The 22,034-nt window shown below is 33.5% G+C and overlaps 1 protein-coding gene across 2 annotated transcripts in view; it reads left to right on the top strand.

Annotated features, from left to right (window-relative positions):
• Positions 1 to 22,034, top strand: part of LOC118180628 (A disintegrin and metalloproteinase with thrombospondin motifs adt-1-like) — a 152,437-nt gene that overhangs the window by 54,435 nt on the left and 75,968 nt on the right. For both annotated transcript variants that reach the window (XM_085821226.1, XM_085821227.1), the window contains exons 2-3: positions 9,240 to 9,291; positions 11,863 to 12,131. In XM_085821226.1, the coding sequence (XP_085677352.1) occupies positions 9,240 to 9,291; positions 11,863 to 12,131 (321 nt within the window). The remainder of the gene's footprint in view (positions 1 to 9,239; positions 9,292 to 11,862; positions 12,132 to 22,034) is intronic.

Below are 22,034 nucleotides of genomic sequence, written 5' to 3' on the forward strand. Positions count from 1 at the left end.
ATTTTGCAGATGAAAATTATTTTTTCGTACGGTGTTGCCAATGCTCGCTTTGAAATCGTTGAGTTTGTTAATAAAAAATTTGCTAAACTTTTACGAAATATGAAATAGGTAATACAATAAATTCCAAATTTTTAATTATCCGATTGGCCTCTCTAGATTGGCAACAAATCTACTATTCTGCTGTTTCAAATGTAAACAAATATGTCCGCCATGTTATTTAAAACTTAAGGCTTAATCGCACTTAAACAGCTTTTAAATTGCTGATAATTGTACAAATATTGTTTGCAGATTTCATAAGGCATAAAAACCTTAATCGGAAGATAAGAACAACGTAATTCAATCATTTTCAAAGCAAAAAAATGCACAGTTTACAAATATATAAGATTAAAGAAACTGAGATCACTGAGCCGGGTAATAGAGTGGATATATATATAAATATATTTATATACGTTTGGTGCGGCCGATTGCAACCAAAATACGAGGTGCAGATCTGCATGTTATAGCAGTCCTATATACAAAATTTCAACGTTTTGAGGCTACTGGTTTTTGAGTTATGCGAGATACGTACGTACGTTCGTATAGATGCCACGAAAAATTCTCTTCAGAATTCATTTTAAAGCAGTTTTATAATTTTTTTGGAGGAAAAGAGTCTTATTCTGCCCTTACGTATAGATGTCACCCAAAAACATCGTTAAATTGCATTCATTAGCGGTCAAAATGGATATTTTGGTTGAAATATGCTGTCGGAAACTTTTCGCGATTACAATACTTCCCTTTTACTTCGTATAAGGAAGTGAAAAAGAATATTTTGAATGTTGCAGATGATTATTAAACGTTACTCCAGTTTGATGCCAGTCCTGTTTGCATTTTAAAATTAATACTTAAATTCATTAAGAAAATGAAAATCGTTACAAAAATGTTTAAACACCCTGTGTCAGTTAGAACATTATGTTATTTTTGGGAAGTGCAACAAATCGAGACATTTATAAGGACCGACGTGTTGTTTTATTTGATACCCAGTTGGCAGATAGCGTTTGAAAAACTCTCACTTGTTTATATTTCGTGAAATATGAGAATCCCCGACGTAATATGCTCCTTGTTCGAAGAAGCTAATGAAAAATGACCCATTTGTATAATGCCTCTCCTAGTATGCGGTTTAAACAAAGGACACGTCTCGCAACAGCAGTTCCGGCGGCTCCCAACACTGAGAATTCGTTAATTGGAGAGCGGTAATATTTTGTTCCGCGGAGGGATCAAAGCATTTCCGCACCAGTAGGAAAATGCACATGTTTCCAAATAAAAACGCAGCGAATCGTAAATAAGACAGTTTTCGCGACGCCGAGGTCGTCGCATTTTCAGAAATCAAAAACTGGTTCTGAGCGATGGTAAAATATACACGACAAAACGGGGGGTCTTTCTTTGACTCGTATTATAAATATCGGATACAAAACTGGTTGCGTGGGTTGGGTTGTTACAAAAGGGATGTAACCCACCTTCCATAAAATGAGGGATACACTGGAAGTTCTTGCACAATAAGAGTGATCCTCCTCAATTTATTATTCAAATAAATAAATAAATAAATAAAAGTCGAGCTTTTGGAATTCGACACGAATAATAAGCCTACTTGCGTAAAAGTTCGTGACCATTGAAAGCTCTGGAATATAGTTAGGTTTTCATTCGTTCTAAGATCTGAAGAAAAGTTCGTCAGAATTCCTTAGAATGGAGTGCTTTTATTTTATCAGCTGCTGTGGAACTTGTACTTTCTTTATGTGTAAATTATTTATTTCCAGAGAAATTTCTCACCAAGCATCGAATATCGTTTATTTTACGAGGAGAAATACTTTCTCCAAACTGCGCATTCGATCAGCACGCCACAAGCCCTTAGATCTTATACACGCAGAGCCCACTAGCGGCCGAGCGGTGAAGTCGCTGAACACTGGTAGTTCGGTCCGAGGTTCGAATCACGCGAACGGGCTGGCTGCATGGGCGTTTTCGTGGTTTTCCCCATGTGTAACGTGTATACGAGCCAGTTTCCCTTAGAAAGTCCTCCACGAAGGCATCCCTCCCCTTAGGCAGATAGCCCTCGAGGCTTTGCCATAATCACACACACACACTTATACACGCAGCCCATTTCAGAATATTACATACGTAAGTAAACGTTTTATTGCAACACAAAACATGTATCTTATATCCTTGAAAAATACTGACTTTAAAAATACCCAAAATCTAGCCCGTACAAATTTTCTGTCACGTTACATTATATTATATTACGCTCACATACCATAATCAGTCAAACGGGCAAGCAAATTTTTAATTCTGGGAGTATTATGTCGGCTTAAAACCGTATGTGTATTTCTGGATAATTTTCATCTTTATTAACCCAATTTCGTTTTGGCATTTTATGGCTTTTCACTATAAACGGCGGTTCACGTTTCAAATTGTTGCCACCAAATATGAATGGAGCATTATATTTAAAGAATTTAAATAATGAAGAATCTGCATGAAGGAATGTATGTTTCTCGCACTGAGAAAAAAGGGTATCTTGAGCCATCCAATTTTGAATAACGTAGTCCTCCATTCGAATATGGGCATCTGGAAGCCCGAATTTGGAATTTGTTTTATTGCCTATTTCATATTTTGCAAAACTTTAACGACTTTTTGATTAACAAACTCAGCGATTTCAAAGCGAGCAATGGCAACACCGTTCTTGCCAAAAAAAAAAAAAAAAAAAAAAAAAAAGCAACTCCAGCGCGCGAGACTGTATATCAGAAATTCTAAAGATATGCTCTTTTTAAATTATTCTGTGATTTTGCTGTTGACCTCAATTTTAAGGTTTAAGTGTGCAAAACTTGATATTTAATAAATAAAGGTAACACACAAAACGTTAAAAAAACACCCGAGCGAAGGATTTCAAGTTTTTTTTAATAATTTTTTTTAACTTTTGCTTCTTTCTACAAAGTAAGGGAAGAATTGTAATTGCGAAAAATTTCGATTATCAGATATTAATATCCATTTTATTAATATGCGTTTTGACTGTTCTCGTATTCATTTTGATTATTTTTTTTTTGGCCTGACATTCGTACGTACGTATGGACTCAAAGATTCTTTATTTGAAAACATATTATAAGCTGGATTTTTCCGTGACTTCTGTACGTACGTACGCATGCATATCGCATAACTCAAAAAGGATTTGCCGTGTAAATTTTTCGTAAGTGGCTACTGTAATATTTAACATTCTCCCTTTTTTTAAAAAAAATTGGCAGTAACAAACGTATGTGTATGTATGTAAATGTATATAATGTATAATGACTAAAATATTCATGTTTTGGCGATGTCAAAGAAAAAAAAAAAAAAAAAAAAAAAAAAAAACGTTTTAAACAAATAACGAAATCTAACTTTAAAATGAGATCTTCCGGTTCCTATATTTATATTTAGGAAAGTTTTATAGGAAGGAAAATAAAATTATAAGATGTTTGACTCCCGAAGAACAGGAAATGACCGGGAGATTTAATTTCAAAATTTACAATTTTTGATGTCATTTTCAACTTGCCTTGAATGATCGGATAGTTAAGGTCGAATAATTCGTGGAAATAAGTTTAAATGAAGTGTAGCAAAAAATATGTATAAATTAATAGGCGTACAATTAAGTCACGTGGTGTCCTCAGCAGATTTTTAATAATGTCTCCGCTAACTGTAAAGGCAGACTTCACATCTACGACCTGTATAGAATTCCGAATATTCTAGAAGATTCTGATAAGGTTTCAGACTTCTCCAGCAGTTGCTGCGATGCGTGTAACCAGTTCCTTGGCGCTATCAGTGGGAGAAGGGGGAGTTATACACCAGTGTTTTCATACGTCCCCCAGAAAATTAATCGAAGCGTGGCAGAAAGAAAAGTCCCCAGAAAAGTAATCCATCAGGTACATTGTCCGGCTATCGAGCAGGACAGTACGCTGGACAGTCACGCCCGATCCACTGTCAGCCAAATGGAAAAATGAAATATTAGATGGCCAAATAGAATATCTAAAAATGATATGTGAGATGGTCAAGTGGGATATCAGATTCATATCGGAAAACTCCGCTTGGTGTTAAGGCCCAATTGTACTAGCTCTCCGTCCATGTGTGAAGTGAAGCTTTGTTGCCGGAGCGCTTCGACCAACGCCATCTGCCCCATCTCATCTATCATATCATTAAGTTTTTCCGGCTCTTTGATACGAGATTCTGACTCGTTTTTGGGTGTATCAGATACCTTCTACAATGAAAAAAAAAATGTTTGGGAGATAAGTCATGGAACTTGGAAATCTTAAAAAACATATTCTAAATGTGCAATGGATTTCATTAATTCTAATAGAGTTGAATTTGGAATATTTGTTTAGTATTGTGTATATTTATCTTTTGATTATATGTATTATATTCTCAGTTATGAGTATTTATAGGTTTACTACGAAAATTTTGAAATTTTTCTGTGTACTGTTTAATTTAATGCATTGTAGATGTTTTATACATACAATATTTCGAGAAAATACAGTTAATTGTTACATAGATATGGCTTTGCAAATGTTGAGAATCCTGATGGATTACCAGATTTAAATTATCGAAATTAATTGTGGTTTTGATTTTTAAATTTTAAATTTTATGGAATTTTTATATTCTTTCTTAAATTTTTAATTGTAGTTTTTGATTTTAAAATGTTCTGAAATTTTAAAGTTTTAAAAATTTTTCTTATATTCTGTTGTTCTTAATGGAGTAATTACTAAAGTTTTAATATGATACATGGCAATCTTAAATTTTTCCAGTTTTGGTTATTGGCAGTCCTGGAGCTTCTTTTCTATGATTATTAAAGATAATTAATACATTTGAATTCAGATAGTGGTAGGACTATTAAAGTAAAATTTTAAAATAAATTAATAGTTTAAATAGAATTATGATTATACAAATAATATGCTATTAAAGTAATACTGTAGGGAATTCGGTTTGACGTTCTGCAGGTTATTTAACATGGCAATCTTAAATTTTTCCAGTTTTGGTTATTGGCAGTCCTGGAGCTTCTTTTCTATGATTATTAAAGATAATTAATACATTTGAATTCAGATAGTGGTAGGACTATTAAAATGAAATTTTAAAATAAATTAATAGTTTAAATAGAATTATGATTATATAAATAATATGCAATTAAAGTAATACTGTAGGGAATTCGGTTTGACCTTCTGCAGGTTATTTAACATGGCAATCTTAAATTTTTCCAGTTTTGGTTATTGGCAGTCCTGGAGCTTCTTTTCTATGATTATTAAAGATAATTAATACATTTGAATTCAGATAGTGGTAGGACTATTAAAATAAAATTTTAAAATAAATTAATAGTTTAAATAGAATTATGATTATACAAATAATATGCTATTAAAGTAATATTGTAGGGAATTCGGTTTGACCTTCTGCAGGTTATTTAACATGGCAATCTTAAATTTTTCCAGTTTTGGTTATTGGCAGTCCTGGAGCTTCTTTTCTATGATTATTAAACATAATTAATACATTTGAATTCAGATAGTGGTAGGACTATTAAAATAAAATTTTAAAATAAATTAATAGTTTAAATAGAATTATGATTATACAAATTATATGCTATTAAAGTAATACTGTAGGGAATTCGGTTTGACCTTCTGCAGGTTATTTAACATGGCAATCTTAAATTTTTCCAGTTTTGGTTATTGGCAGTCCTGGAGCTTCTTTTCTATGATTATTAATGATAATTAATACATTTGAATTCAGATAGTGGTAGGACTATTAAAATGAAATTTTAAAATAAATTAATAGTTTAAATAGAATTATGATTATACAAATAATATGCTATTAAAGTAATACTGTAGGGAATTCGGTTTGACGTTCTGCAGGTTATTTAAATTGGGGATTCCTCGATGGCTTTGGACCGCTTGTTCCGAAAATTCATGTGAATGAATGTTTCTTGAGAGTTTCCGCCACTCTGTTTGCCCGTGGGGTTTTTAATTGTTTTTGGATTTTGAATGTTTGGTGTTGTGCTTCGTTGTTTGTATGTCTCTTCCTTATTTTTAGTTCGTTAATTAACCTCCAATTATTTTTAGTTAATTAGCTTCTTTTTCTCTCTTCTTTCCTTTTGTGGTCTTGAGGGGGTCAACCATTTGTAATCATATGGTCCAGTGGGACTAGGAGGATTGGGTCTTCCCTGTATTCTGACTATTATGACCTTCTACAAGTTTATAACGATGTACTGAGACACCCTGCATACCCAGTACTAAAAATTTATGAAGCTAAAATTCGAACTTTAATTTGTAATAGTTCCTTAAGTCTATCTTTTTTTTTAATTTAGTTATTTTCTTTTTATGTCCTAAAATAGTAGTAGGCTTATAATAAAGCTTTATAGATGCATCGTGTCAAAATTGATACCTGTCATATGATTTTTATATAATACTAATGACGCATACAGTGACAGTGTTAATTATTCTTCTTAAAATAAAATCAGGTAACCATTCACTTTGATTTAAATGCTTAACATGGAAGCATAGAGCAGAAAACTATGCAAATTTTTAAAATGCTCTTAAATTAAATTAAATCATAAGTTACACGATTTGCTTAAGCAAACAAAATGTAGCTGAAGATAAAATAACACGCCGAACGAATATTAATTTAGAAGTCAAATAACAAATTTCATTTGCGCTTTTGCAGCTGAGGATGATGGTTCGGTAAAATCATCGAAAATAGTCCTGTGAAATTTGAAAATATAACGCTGATTTTTGTTGTTTAACTTCTAAATTAAAATGTAGCTTCTTTGTTTAATTTAATTACAATTACAGTAAAAACAATTATGCTGTTTAGCTCCAAATTTTATATGAATAACACAGTTTCATTTCATTTGAAACATTGTCGCATGCTTAGAATATATATATATATATATTATTTATTTTGTGTGTAAATATTCAAAGATTCTGTGTTTTGTCTGAGGAAATAATAATATTTTTTACTGTAAAATTTCTGTTAACGTATTATGAACAATAAATTAAAATTATCACCCATGAATTACAGTAAATAAGTATCCCACATGCAGGATAACCAGATTTTTCGAATATCTGGATTGACTGTAGTCCTAATTAGTCTGCAGGCTGGAATTTTGCCGGAGTAAAATGTGTCAAATGTGTACAGTAGAAAATAATGCACTGCTTTATAATGCATACATATGGTATTTACACATTGCATCGTATTTTTAATATTTATACATTGCATCGGTATTTATTTAATTATTTATTTATTACATTGCATCAGTACTTATTTAATAATTATACATTGCATTTGTATTTATACATTGCATCGTATTTTTAATATTTTTTTCTTAATTGTTTCTCAATTATCCACTATAAAATATACCACATTCATAACGCATGCATCACGTTTGAAAAAGGGAAATTAATTCTTTCAAAAAATTGTTTTCTCTAGCACATTTACCGAATGTTACAGCAGAAAATTCAATTAAAATACTTCTTTAGCAGATAAAGTTGTGGAAAGCTTTTCCAAAAATGTGAGATAAAAAATTTAAAAAAAAAATACACTAGAAATAAATGTTATACTTCTAAGCTATTCAGGAAAACTTAAATTTTAATGAGCTACATGTTAATTAAAATCTCTGATGTGTACACTACATCACTTCTTTGCAAGGAATATTAACTTACACGCATTTTTTAATGCATTTCATTTAAACTTATTGAATTAAATTAAATCTACTTCGCCCATAGCGCATAAACCACAATAGAATAAATGCACTCTTTAAAATTCACTATATTTATTTACCATAGCCACACTCTGGCGCTAGGTTCACTTAACAGCGTTACATTTTATAACTCAGAATGCGTAAAAATTATATCATCTGAAGAATTATCTAATCGTTGCTGTATGTTCTATTCAAATACTATAATAAATCTAAAACTATGTATTAAAGAAATTAGACAAATAAAAATGAAACAGTTGTTGTTGCGAAGCTTAGTTTCTTTAGATTGATAACAAACCCACTATTCTGCTAAGTTTCAAATGTAAACAAATATGGCTGCTATCGTAAAATAATTTTAGCCGCACTAAACATCTTTTAAATTGTTGATAATTCTACAACTATTGCATGCAGGTTAACTAAAGGCATAAAAACCTTAACCGGAAGATAAGAGCAACATAATTCAATTATTTTTAAAGAAAAAATGACACAATTTACCAACGTATGAGAATTAAAATCTGAGCTCAATGAGCCGAGTAACGGAGTGGGCATATATATATATATATATATAATTACACTTTATATATATATATATGTATATACACTATTGGTGCGGCCGATTGCAACCAAAAATGGATGTGCACAATTACATGTTATAGCAGTCCTAAACACAAAATTTCAACATTTTGAGGCTACTCGTTTTTGAGTTATTCGAGATACATATATACATACGTATAGACGTCACGAAAAAAAAAAACTTTTCTGAATCCATTTTAAATCAGTTTTATAATTTTTTTGGGAAAAAAGAGCTCTTTATTCTGTCCATACGTGCATTTGTCTCGCAAAAACATCGTTAAACTGCATTCCATAACGGTAAAATGGATAATTTCTTTGAAATATGGTACCTGGAATTTTTCGTGATTACAGTACTTCCTTTACTTCACAGTACTTCTTAAGATTACAGTATTCCTTAAGTAAAAAAGAATCATAACTCTGGATTTATCAAAATTTTAAGAAAGCTAAATTTCTTTCTTTCTGTTAATTACTTAATAGAATGCGGATAAGCGACATGTTAAGATGCTATCCATGAATAAAGAGGCCCACCAGCGGTAAAGCCGCTGAACACTGGTAGTTTGGTCCGAGGGTCGGGTAAAGTCACTGAACGCTGGTAGTTCGATCACCGCGAACGGGCTGATTGCATGGACGTTTTCGTGGATTTCTCCATGTGCAACGTGTATACGAGCCAGTTACCCTTAGAAAGTCCTCCACAAAGGCATCCCACTCAGTAAGCAGATAACCGTAGAGGCTTTACCGTAATCACATGAACTATACCAAATCATGAATATAGGAATATTTGAATAATTATGTATAACAAAGCAATTCATAGAGCGCCTTATAAATCGATCGTAAATTAAACGATCTTATGTCTTTAGCACTTTTCTTTTCTCAGTATATTCAATAACGGAAATTAGTGTATTTATTAATGTAATGGATACATATTTTTTTTCTCCCTTAGTGCCATCCATTAATGAAGCCAACTATCATGAAACATTTGGGAAAATGGCAAGGTAACTTTATATTGAATACTTTATTTTCATACTCATTTTAAAATTATTCTTTTAATTATATTATTCTTAATTTAATAGGGGATTTTTTATTTCCTAAAACTTTGCTGCTAAGGTAACCGACCTCGTTCGAAGGGCAATTTACAAAATGTTTGTTATACTTCTGAATTTATGAGGTTTTTTTATTGGATTGTAATCACAACAAAAGTCATAAAAAATTCATTATTTTATGAAATTTATGCAAAAAACTGAAAATTTTATATCGAAATTAGCAAAAAATCTAAACTATTTTTGACAAGAAAAAAATGATAAAAGCATATTTTTTATTTTACATTTTTTACAAACAGGTTTTTTTTGTAGTTATCATGGTTACTGTGAACATAAATCATAAAAAGACAATTAATCAAAACACTCATCTAAAGTTTTAACCTTAAAATTACGTGACATATAGACAAACGAAAATGAAAAAATAGGTAATAAAAATACTTTGTCAGATTCTCCAGATATATTGAAATGTTTAAAATTATTTCGTTAAAAAATAATCTTAAAAAAGGGTGAAAACTGTATCTTGAATTTGACCTTTCAACTTTGGCTCCCGGTGTGAAAAGATAATAACTTCTAGTTTGTCCTCTGTCAGAAAACCTGGTATGTGGCCTTTAAAAATGTTAAATAAAAAACAATTGAGATTTTAGCCGAAATAGGTTATGTTAATGACTATTAAATTAATTTTCTACAGTCATTAAAAAATTATGCCTTATAACTTTTTCTGATTTTAGACTAAAATCAAACGTAATTTGTAATATTAATTTCATCAAAATAAACTTTATTTTTTATATTTACTGCAAACATTTCTAAAAAAAAAAAATAAATTTGGGATCTAAGTTACTTCTTCGTATATTTTATTTCAAGTATTGTATTTTCACGACATACCAAGCATATAATTCTGCTTATTAGCCCAAATGGCGTTAGCTCAAAAGGGTTATTAATTTTCGTTTCGGCATTTTTCGTGGAAAAATTTAAAAGTCTGAATCACTTTTTAAATTGTTGCCACGAAATATTACAGCCCTGCATTATATTCAAAGAAATTAAATAATGAAGAATCTGCATAAATGTATGTTTGTTTCTCGCATTGTGATAAAACAACGTTACCTAGAGCCATCCAATTTTGAATAACGTACGTCTCCACCCGAACTTGGAATTTGTTTTATTATCTATTTCATATTTTGTAAAACATTTATGAGTTTTTGCTTAAGAGACACAACGATTTCAAAGCGAGCAATAGCAACAGTGTACAAAAGCAAAAAACATGTTTATCTCCAGCACATGAGACTGTCTATCGGAAATTCTAAAAAAATGCGTTTTTAAAATTATTTTGTGATATTGCTGTTGAATTGAAATTTATGGTTTAAGTGCGAAAAACATAAATATCAATAAACAAAAGTAACACACAAAACGTTAAAAAAAGCCCCTTTGGGCGTAACATAAAATCTGAAAGCCTTCAGATTTTTTTAAACAAAGTTTTTAAGAAACCGAACTTGAAAAATCATATAGTTACGCTTTAATTTAATGTACAAGCCCGTTTAATTTTAGAACAAATATCACGTATAACGTTTTTGAGGATATATTTAACGTATATTTAAATGATGAAATGGCATCAGAGTTTTCGCTGTGATTAAAGTTCACGATTTTAGACAAAATCTCAAAATTCGATCATATACGCCTTTTTCTACCATTTTCCCGCAAGAGTAGATACAGAAATACACATGAACAATTTTATATAAGATAAAATACTAACATTAATATGATACTAGTATTCTAAATGTGTTCTTTTCTGAACTTTAAGGGAAGTTGGAACCCCAAAATCTTCAAAATATTGTGCTTTCGGATTATTGCATTTTCAAATTCTCTACGCTTTTATCTTTCTAAAAATACCATTCTTTAATCTCTATGAAAATTAGAACTGTAAAAAAAATCTAGTTTTAATTTGTCATCTAGTGCTTTGATCGATGAGGATTTTTACATAAAACCGCGTTTTTCTCCAAACGTGATTTTTTTATACTCGATGTACCTTTTCTCAGGAACTACTGCTCACAGGTATCTAATTTTTTTCTGGCTTATTTATTAGGTTCCTTAATATTTACTGAAATGAGCTTTTTGTAATAAACTTAGAAAAAAAAATTAAAATTTTTTTGTGTGAGAAAAGTGCTAAATTTTACTATGCCTAACAAAATATCCTGTAATTTACTCTAAAATTCAAAATGTTTCAAAAGTACATTTCAGTATAATCAGATAGGTATACTTTAATTACAGAAAAAATTTCAAGCTTGTATCTACAGCAGATTTTGAGAAATGGTACATCGAAAATGGCCAATTTAACATTGTCGGTATAGGGGTTTCTGATACGCCTTAAAGGTTCTCTACTTTTTGTTAATACAGTGCCATGGAAATAGAGAAATGTTATATATCATCCTCCGAGCGAAATGTTATTTTATTGCCATCACAAAATGATAAAAACAATGGGATCTTTTTTAGTGTTTTTATATGGTCACTAAATTAACCATTCTGTATTTTCAGATCAGACAGAGATTGTTTATCCTCGATTGCATGTAACTCAACACAAGCACAAGAGATCCTTGAGTTCAAATAGCCATCCCATACTAGTCCTTAGAACGCCTACAGAGACATTTTATATTCAACTACAGGCAAACAATCACTTGTTGCAGTCAAATGCAACTGTCCCATCTGGTCACGATTCAACGGATACGTGTCATTATCACGGAAGATTGCTGTCACATGTCGAAGGAACTGCTGCTGTCTCCATATGTGGACCAAAGAATAAAATGGTGAGATACTTTCCGATAATCTATCACGCAAGTTCTCTACACCGATTTTGCACGGGTAGTGCATCCCTGAATTCGGCGATGCAACTCGTCCCAGAAGTTCTCGATAGGGTTCAGGTCTCGACTCTGGGCAGGCCAGTCCAGTCGATGAACTCCATTGGCCCCATACCAAGCTTTGGTTAACGTCGAAACATGACAACTCTCATTGTCGTCCTGAAAGTAACAGGGGTCCAACCCGTAAAACTGCCACAATGTAGGAAGCACATTGTCATCCAAAATAGTGCAGTAGGCATCAGAGTTGAGCTTACCATGAATGGGGAAGAAGGGTTCCAACCCATTCCAGGAGAAACAGCCCCAGACCATAATTCCACCTCCGCCGAAATTGACTGTTGGCACAATGCATTCTGGAAGGAGACGTTCTCCAGGTAGACGCCAGACCCAGACCCTGCCATAGGAACGGTAAAGGGTGAACCTTCATTCGTCACTCCAAAGAACCCGTTTCCACTGATCTACGGTCCAATTTCGATGTGCTTTGCACCACATTAACCGAGCAGCGCGGTTGGACTTTGTGATCAAAGGCTTATGGGCAGCAGCACGACCATGAAACCCAAGCCAATGTGCTTCCTTACGGATGGTATTCATTGAAACAATACTCCCGGATGCGTGTTGAAACTCCTCGCGGATGAGGGCCATCGGTTGGGTGCGGTTCTTCCGAATTTCTCTGGACAGCTCTCGTCGGTCTCTATCTCCCAGTTTCGTTGGTCTGCCGACTCGGGGCGCATTCCAACAATCACCGCTCACCTTCCACTTCTTAAACACATAGGCCACTGTGGAGTTTGGGTACTTCAGATCGCTAGATATGTCCCTTAAGGATCGACCACATTTGTGATACCCGATAATTATATCTTTCTCGAAATCAGAGAGCTTCGAACTGCGAGGCGTCTTGCATGCGACTAAACCCGATGCTGTTTCCTACACGATATATACCGGCGGAGTCTGTGACGTACCTTAGGACAGCAGATATCGTCCTTTGCATAGGTGTCCAATATTTGTAGTCAGTGTACTAAAGAATTATTTTGGTACTAAATTTTTGAGTCATTTCCGTTAGCAATGTATTCTGTTTGTGAGTAATGTATTTTGATATACTCTATTGGCTCCAACAGAAGGCAATTCTTTCCCATCATCTTAAAATCTTCTTCTGAGATGCGCCCATACTTACATGCCTAGATTAACATTTAATATTGAACGTTCACTCTTTCAAACGCTAAAACATGACTCTGTAAACATTGAAAAGCTGTTTATCGTCCCATCCGAAGGTCTTCCTGTAAAATAACACCAATCAGGTTTAAACAACCTTTCTTATTTCCTTGTACGAAGTAAAAAGGAAGTATTGCAATCGCGAAAAGTTTCAGGCAGCATATTGCAACGAAAATATCCTTTTTGACCGCTATCGAATGCAATTTAACGATGTATTTGCGTGATATCTGTACGTAAGGACAGAACAAAAGACACTTTTTCCTCCAAAAAATTAGAAAATTGCTTTAAAATGAATTCTGAAGAGAATTTTTCGTGGCGTCTGTACGAACGTATGTACGTAGATACGTACCTATCTCGATAACTCACAAACGAGTAGCCTCAGAACGTTGAAATTTTGTATATAGGACTGCTATAATATGTAGATGTGCACCTCGTATTTTGGTTGCGATCGGTCGCACCAAACGTATGTAAGTATATTTATATATATATATCCACTTTGTTACCCGGCTCAGTTTCTTTACTTTTACTTATATGTTTGTAAATTGTACACTTTTGCTTTCAAAATGATTGAATTATGCTGTTCTTATCTTACGGTTTAGGTTTTTATGCCTTTAGTAAATCTGTATGCAATATTTTTAGAATTATCAACAATTTTAAAGTTGTTTAAGTGCCGCTAAGCGTAATAATTTTTTTGATGGAGGCCATTGCTTGTTTACATTTGAAACAGTAGGATAGTGGATTTGTTGCCAATCTAGAGAAACTTAGCTTCGTTATAACAAAGATAAGGCCTTCATTTATTATTGCGAATTAAATCATGCTTAATCCTTTCTGGAATTTTTTCGTGGAAATAAGTGTTTAAGATTTACTTCGCAATTTTTAATACAGATATTTTGAGTTTTTATGTATTTTTGCCTACTCGGGAAGTCAGAATTGAATTAGTTGAATGAGAAATACTCAATCGTCTGTGAAAAACTATTTCTTTTTTGTTCTGTTTGCTTGATTTCTTTTATACATCATTCTAGCTTTATTATAGTATTTGAATAGAACATGTGGCAACGATTAGACAATTCTTTAAATGATATAAATTTTGTGCATTCTGATTTATAATATGAACGAAATATAATACTGTTAAGTGAATCTAGCGCCAGAGTGTCACTATGGTAAAGAAATAGAGTGTATTTTAAAGAATGCATTTATTCTATTGTGGTTTATGCGCTGTCGGCGAAGTAGATTTAATTGAATCCAAAAAGTTTAAAGGAAATGCAAGAAAAAATGCGTATAATTTAATATCCCGTACAAGGAAGTCATGTGTATACACATCAGATTTTTTTTTATTAGAATTTCAGCGTAACAAATTACGTATCTCATGTAATAGCAAATGGATTGCCGCCACTTGAGGGAATAAGGCTGCATTCGAACGACGACGTAAATGTGACAGAGGCGTAGTAAGAAGGAATAAAATGAGGGGATGTGTGTACAGCTTTTACCGCTTTGTTTCCCATTCAGGTTTCGCGAATTCGCATTGATTGGTCGCCGCTTATCCCAATTCGGCATAAAGTTGAAAACTTCGAACTTTATGCCAAGAGTCCTAAACCAGATTTTGTGACGTAGCACAGATTGGTTGCCTGGCAACGCTGCTAGGCTTAAACTATACCGTCGCCTGAACGCAGCTTAACAGAACACGAAGTGAAACCTATGTACTTGAAATATTATATTCACAAGGTAATGTTAACATGTAACTTTTGGCTCGTGTGTGGGTCAGCCTCGACGTGGTGGGGGGGACAGCAACTTTTCCTGAACTGGAAGCGGTTGGGGCCCGCCACAAAACTGCGGGTGGACTCCCATGATAGGGGGCTCGAGTAGATTTTGGGAATACATTTTAACATCACAAACACAAAGTTGTACTTCGTTGTGGGCGCTATGTCCTGGCGGCGATTCTCGTATTGGGGGTCGACTTTGCCTTCTCGCAAAGTGAGGACAGAATAAATTGAATGAGAAATATATCTTTAATGAAATTCGAGGAAATAAGCTTAAATAAAGTGCAGCAAAAATTGTGTATAGTTTGATAGTCCGCAGAAGGAAATCGCGTGGTGTCCAAATCAGATACTTTATAAGGTATTTCTCCCACCTTCGTAGTATGTCTTTGCGGTGTAGTGGTCAGCACGCTCGTCGCGTATTCGTGAGATCTATGGTTCGAGTCCCAGGAAGAGCATTTCCCATTTTTCACGTATCCTGCTTCGAAGTAACCTGTTGTTTCTACAATTTTTCTCTCGAATTTATTTTTATTTCAAGTTGTTTCCCCTTCTTACATGTGCCCTCTGTGTAATAGTATTGCTTCTCAGAATCGGCAAACAAATGTCTCAAAAGATTTGCTATTTATTCGTAGTTGGGTGCCAAGTTTGAACACGGCTTGAGTAACCGCGGAAGAAACTTATTTCTGTATTGAAATTAAGAAAAATGCGTTCATGCTATTTCAATTTGGGAAAGAGTATGAAGTTTAATGGATTCACGTGTAGATTTTATGGTGAAGAAGCCAAATTTGATACTCATACTCGATTAGCAGAACTGCTGCATTCAAAATACACTGAGTTCACGTTCACTAGCGACCGAGCGGTTAAAGTCGCTGAAAACTGGTAGTTCGGTCCGGGGTTCGAATCCAGGTGATCGGACTGGCTGCCTGGGCATTTTCGTGGTTTTCCCTTATGTGTAACGTGGATACGAGCCAGTTTTCCTTACAATTTTTCTGGGCGGTTTTGCGTTTAAGATTAACAGTATACATCCTTCATTAAGAAAAGCATGGGGAGACCAAATGTTTGCGTAGGTTAATTGGATATGTTTATTGACGGTTCGGGTTATGACAATGGAATTAGCGCGTCATTTATGTGGTTTACTTATTTGGTACAGGAAGAGACTATGGCTAGACTTAAACCTTACAGTTCGGTTTTTCAAGCCGAATTGGCTGCTATCATATTTGTTCGTAAATGGATAGATGAAAATCTATATTTGTATATATACAGACTTATTATCTGGTTTGGAAGCACTAGCAGGAAGGTTGTTGTTAACAACACTAATACAGGGTGTTTATAAAGTCCCGGACCCATTTTGATGTTTAATAACTCATAAAATAATAAAGGTATATTAAAATTAATGACATAAATGGTTAGATAGATTCAAAAAGTTTCATGACCCTTGTTAATGAACTTCCACGTGTGCCCCCTTCGTCGCACGGAGAATATCAAGTCCATGTTCAATTTTACGCCAGGTACCGGCAAGCATGTCGGCATCCACAGATGCGGTTGTAATTCTGGCTTTTAAGTCATCCAGGTTTGACACTCTCCTCCTGTAAACGTTGTCCTTTACAAATCCCCAAAGGAAAAAGTCCAGCGGCGTTATATCAGGTGATCTGGGTGGCCAAGGGATTGGACCTCCTCGTCCAATCCATCTTCCTGTAAAATGGTCAATCAAAGAACTACGAACGATGGTACCCCAATGAAGGTGGTGCACCATCTTGTTGCAAAAAGACATGTGGATGAAGCTCTTCTAGTTGTGGAAATACGAAGTTTTTCAACATGTCTAAGTATACGACTGACGAGACGGTCTTTTCTGTAAAAAAAAGAAAGGCTCAATGACTCGGTCGAGCCATCGGCCCACACCACACATTAACCTTTGGGGAATCCCTTTGTGCCTCACGGTATTCATGGGGGTTTTCAGATCCCCATATGCGCACATTATGGCAATTAACAATGCCAGAAAAATGAATGGATCAAAAGAGAGAAAAATGCAATTAATAAGCAGACGATATTTAGAAAAGTACAGATATTTAGACTGGAAAATGAAATTAACCACACGCTAAGACGATGTTTACAAAAGTAAAGATATTCAAACCTGAAAAAGGAAACTATATAAGTTATTCCATCAATAAATGCCATAGGTTTGCTTATATCTTCATTATTTTATGAGTTATTAAGGGGACTCATACACCTTCAAACGCATAAGATCTTTGAATATGTGACTGTTGCAAGAATTGGGATAACTTGTTTATTTTTAAAGCAATTACTTCCAAATTTTTACAGCTGACAACATAATATAGCTACTTTCGGAAATAGTAATCTGAAAGTTTGTGTTGCCACAAATATTTTTATAATTTAATCCGTTTTGTGACAAAACCTTTCGTCAAATTTCCACCTTGCGCGCACAGTTTAAAACATTCTGTTGTATAATTTAATTTCATATTTAATATATAGCTTTTATAACATTTGGAAACTACTGTGAACCTAAAATTCTAAGAATTTCATGTTAATTTTTTATTTTATTTGGAGTTGAGTTTATAAAATGTATTTTATTAAAAAAAATCTGTAATGCTTTCGTGCATAATTTTTTAATACTACAATATGCATTAAATTTTCGGTTCAGTTAGAAAATATTGTCCATATAAACACTTCCATTGAATTTCAAGTATGTACCATTAGCCATTTTTAAAATATCATGCGCGCAAGGTGGAAACATGACGAAAACTTTTGTCACAAAGCGGATTAAATTACAAAAATATTTGTGGCAACACAAACTTTCTGGTTACTAGTTTCTAAAGCAGCTATATTATGTAGTTAGCTGTAAAACGTTGGAAGTAATTGCTTTTAAAATAAATGAATTATCCCAATTCTTGCAACAGTCACATATTCGAAGATCATAAGGGGTTTAAGGTGTATGAGCCCCCTTAAACATCAAACTGGGCCTGGGACTTTATAAGCACCCTGTATTTTGGTCTCGTATATAAAAGACCTCCTTGTAAAAGTTGAGAAAAGATATGAAGTGAAAATGAACTAAGTGAAAGCCCATATTGGTGTTATGCGCAGTGAGAGGGCCGATATGCTGCGCAAAGAGGCTGCTGTAGGTAATACCGGGAGATGCATTCGATGTTCAAACATCAAAAAGAATTGTTGTTGGTAAAATTAAGGATTTATACGATGATTGCTGAAAAGAGAAATGGAACATTTCGCAAAAAAGGAAAGATTATTTGCTGAACTTTGAAGTTTCTAAAAATATGAGAATCATATGCGATTTTGATTACAATTAAATAATTACTGGGCACGGGGCACTTCCCGACATACCTGAAAATATTTATTTTGCAACGTAATAGTCTTTGTAGTTTTTGTTGTACTGAAGACATTCACGACAATTTGCCTAAGACTGCATATTATTACGACATGTTAGGGAAAACATGGCAACACAAAGGAAGTCTATTGCAGCAATAAACAGTTTAGATTTGCAAAGCATTTGGTGAACTTTTACAAATGGCACTAGAACAATACCGGGAGTTTTGGTTTGATGTTTTTAAACTGTATTTTTGTTTTGATCAGTGTTTTAATTTTTTGTTTTAATCTTTTAACTGTATTTTTGTTTGCGATGGGTGCGCTGCGTTAACCATGAAACCGATTATTATTGGCCGAGGGGGGAGTTCTGCGCATGTCCGCGTCCATGTTGGATTGCGTTTTGTGAAATCAGAAAATTATACTTGTATTTTGGTATTTATTTTATATCTAGTGCTGCAAATGATTGAATTCTAGTGTATTCGTGTTCTGTTGCTCGGAAATTACAGTTATTTCTGTGTATTCGACCCTTTTTGAATCATTCGGCGATGTGAGCTGTCGACGGTGCATAGGTCTAACGACGTGGATGCTTTATATTCTGTTTCTATCCTGTATGCCATATAATAGGATATATTTGGCCTCATTAAGACTATAAGTACCGTTCTATTTCTAATCTGTGTTTTGCAAATGATTTTATATGACATTTATTGTTTGCATTTACTTTTAATGTTTGATTTCGCCGAGCTTTAAAACTTCCAGAAATTTTACATTCCGTTTGCATGGTTGTATTTTATACTGTAAAGAGTTTACAATGTATTTTCACACTTATTATTCATATTTATTCGTACAATTTTACGCATTTGTAAGCTTAGTTGTATGCGTGGACGAGCTGAGTTTTAAAAATCTACTATTATTTCTGCATATTGTTTGTAGGTTCATATTCTAAGAGTTTTATTACGTATTTTCATGCACTTTATCATCGTTTCTCCTCTATTTATAAGAGTTTTCATGATATTCGTAGTGTTATAACTTTCGTGTTAACTAAGCCTAACGATTGTCGGTTTGTTGACATTTGAAAATCCAGTGCATCATTCGTGTGTAGCTTTCTGCCCATTAAGACACGCCTGAGTTTTGGTGCACCTTTAAGACCCAAACTTGAATTTATGGTCCTTCTGCCCTTTGGATGATTTTTTAAATTTTGAACTTATTTTGGGAGTTAGGTTGATTTTGCGTGCACAGAACAAGCATAGTGATATTTGTGATTTTTCCTGTTTTTATTATGCGTGTATGAATTTTGTCTAGTTTGAAAATTGACCGTTGCTGGATTTTAATGTATATTATAATTTTAATCGTAAATATGCCTTTTTAATGTGATTTTAACTGTACGTGTATTCTTTTAACTGAATGTTTAAGTGTTGAATTTATTGGTACTTTTCTGTTTTGAGGGCCGTAAAAAAATTGCAGCGAAAATGTACTAGCAAACGCGCCCATTTAACAGCGCGCCAAATCTAGCGTACGCACTGATTTCAGATTGCGCAAGTTTATATAGTTCTATATTTCTTAAGACGCCATTGAAATACTAGTTTAATTTTTAAATTCTTTTTGATATCTTATGGATTTAACAATTTGGGAATTGTCCATGATGAAAAGTCGGGAATAGAATTTTGGGTAAAATGCAGAATCACTCACTGCTTGACGCGTTTTTAAGAATTGCACATGCTCGATATCCATGTGCACATCGACCTATTTCCACTTAAAAAAAAAAAAAAAATCCTAGAATTGCACAAAAATGGCACTACGCACACCCTTGACTTTATCTCTGCACATATCAACCTATTTTCACTTTAAAAGTAAAGAAAATTGACAAAAATCCAATTGTTTTTACCCTTGTAAAAAGCGGCAAACAAATAAGTTAGCGATTCTACAGTTCTGAATTCCGATTTTGAATATTTTCCAAGAAAAGGCTTCATTCATTATGGAAAATTACGTTTGAACAACCAACGAGATGAAACTTTGCTTTAGCGATAACTCGGTAGCGAAATAGCGATGCGGGCATCCATTCAGTTATGTTTAGCAATTTTTATATAAATTATAATAATGATCTGAAATAGTTATTTACTCTTATGTTTCCATTCAGTCATGTTTAGCCTTTTTCATATAAATTAGAATGATAAAAAAGTATAATATGAAATTAACCTTTCATCTAAATTAAAACATCATTCTTAGATAGATAGGTATTTACTATTATACTTCCTTTCTTGCTGCAATTATTAGGGTTGTCGCAATTATTTTTGGCAGCATTGGCATCAATAATAGTTTGGCGATTTTTGATACGGCCCTCGAAACCGAATAGTACCAGTTTATTATACTGAATATAATATTTGAAGTTAAGATGATGTTTTCATAATCTTCCCTAATAATAAGTATGCGTGAAGATGATAATTTTGAGTCATTCGTGAAGGAGTCAAGTAGTATTGTGACACTGATCAGAGAAATCTTTAAGATTATCGAGATTGAAGGGCTTGATAAGGATCTTAATCTTGCAACTGCTCAGAGTGTTCATCTTGTTGAAGCAGACATTATTCGTGCTAACAGAAATAAAAGTTTGTTTAATCCTAGTATCTGGTGTACAAGGGATTTGGCTACTTTTGGCGACTTTATGATGAGCAGTAAAAACGGGACATTGCGATGAGTAGTTAACGGGTAATTCAAACGGGTCATGAGTAATTAACGGGTCATTCAAAGAAAATATATAGTTAAACATAGTATACACTATGCATATAATATATATGAGTAGTGAACGGGTCATTCAAACGGGTCATGAGTAGTTAACGGGTCATTCAAAGAAAATATATAGTTAAACATAGTATATACTATGCATATGTCATTCATAACGGGCCATGAGTAGTTAAACATAGTATTATACTATGCATATGTCATTGATAACGGGTCATGAGTAGTTAACGGGTCATTCAAAGAAAATATATAGTTAAACATAGTATATACTATGCATATAGTATATATACTATGTATATACACACATAGTATATAGTGTATAGTATATATATAGACGTTCTTTGGATCATTTTTGGTGTTGGCGATAATTTTAAAAGTCGCGCCAAGGCTGCACCGTATACTAGGATTTTACCTAAAATTCAAGGTATGGTAAAATTCAAGGAAAGGTATTGCAGATTTCAAAGCATCTGCTGTGGAGAAATTGGATGTCATTTAAACGTGTAACTCTTCCAAAGAACATGATTTGGCATCTTCTGACTCCTCTAAGGGGCACGATGAAATTATCTTAAAACCGGTTTCCGAGAATGTTGACGCGTTTGATGATTTAAGCAGTATGATTAAACCTGGAGATATCATTGTTAAAATTTAAAAAAAATGTATCAGAAGAGTAAACGGGGATTTTCATTGAAATTGGGTACAAGGACGAAGTTGTTGTAAGATTGGAGATTGCAGTAGAAGAGGGGGATAATTTGCGAAAGTTTATAAGACTCAGTCGACGTCGATTTATCAAACTAAAGGTTATAATTTACGGAGTTGGTGCATCAAT

The sequence above is a fragment of the Stegodyphus dumicola genome, chromosome 7 (genome assembly GCF_044657685.1).
Source record: "Stegodyphus dumicola isolate Sdum_Otavi_A_Nest chromosome 7, ASM4465768v1".
NCBI classification, from domain to species: Eukaryota; Metazoa; Arthropoda; class Arachnida; order Araneae; family Eresidae; genus Stegodyphus; species Stegodyphus dumicola.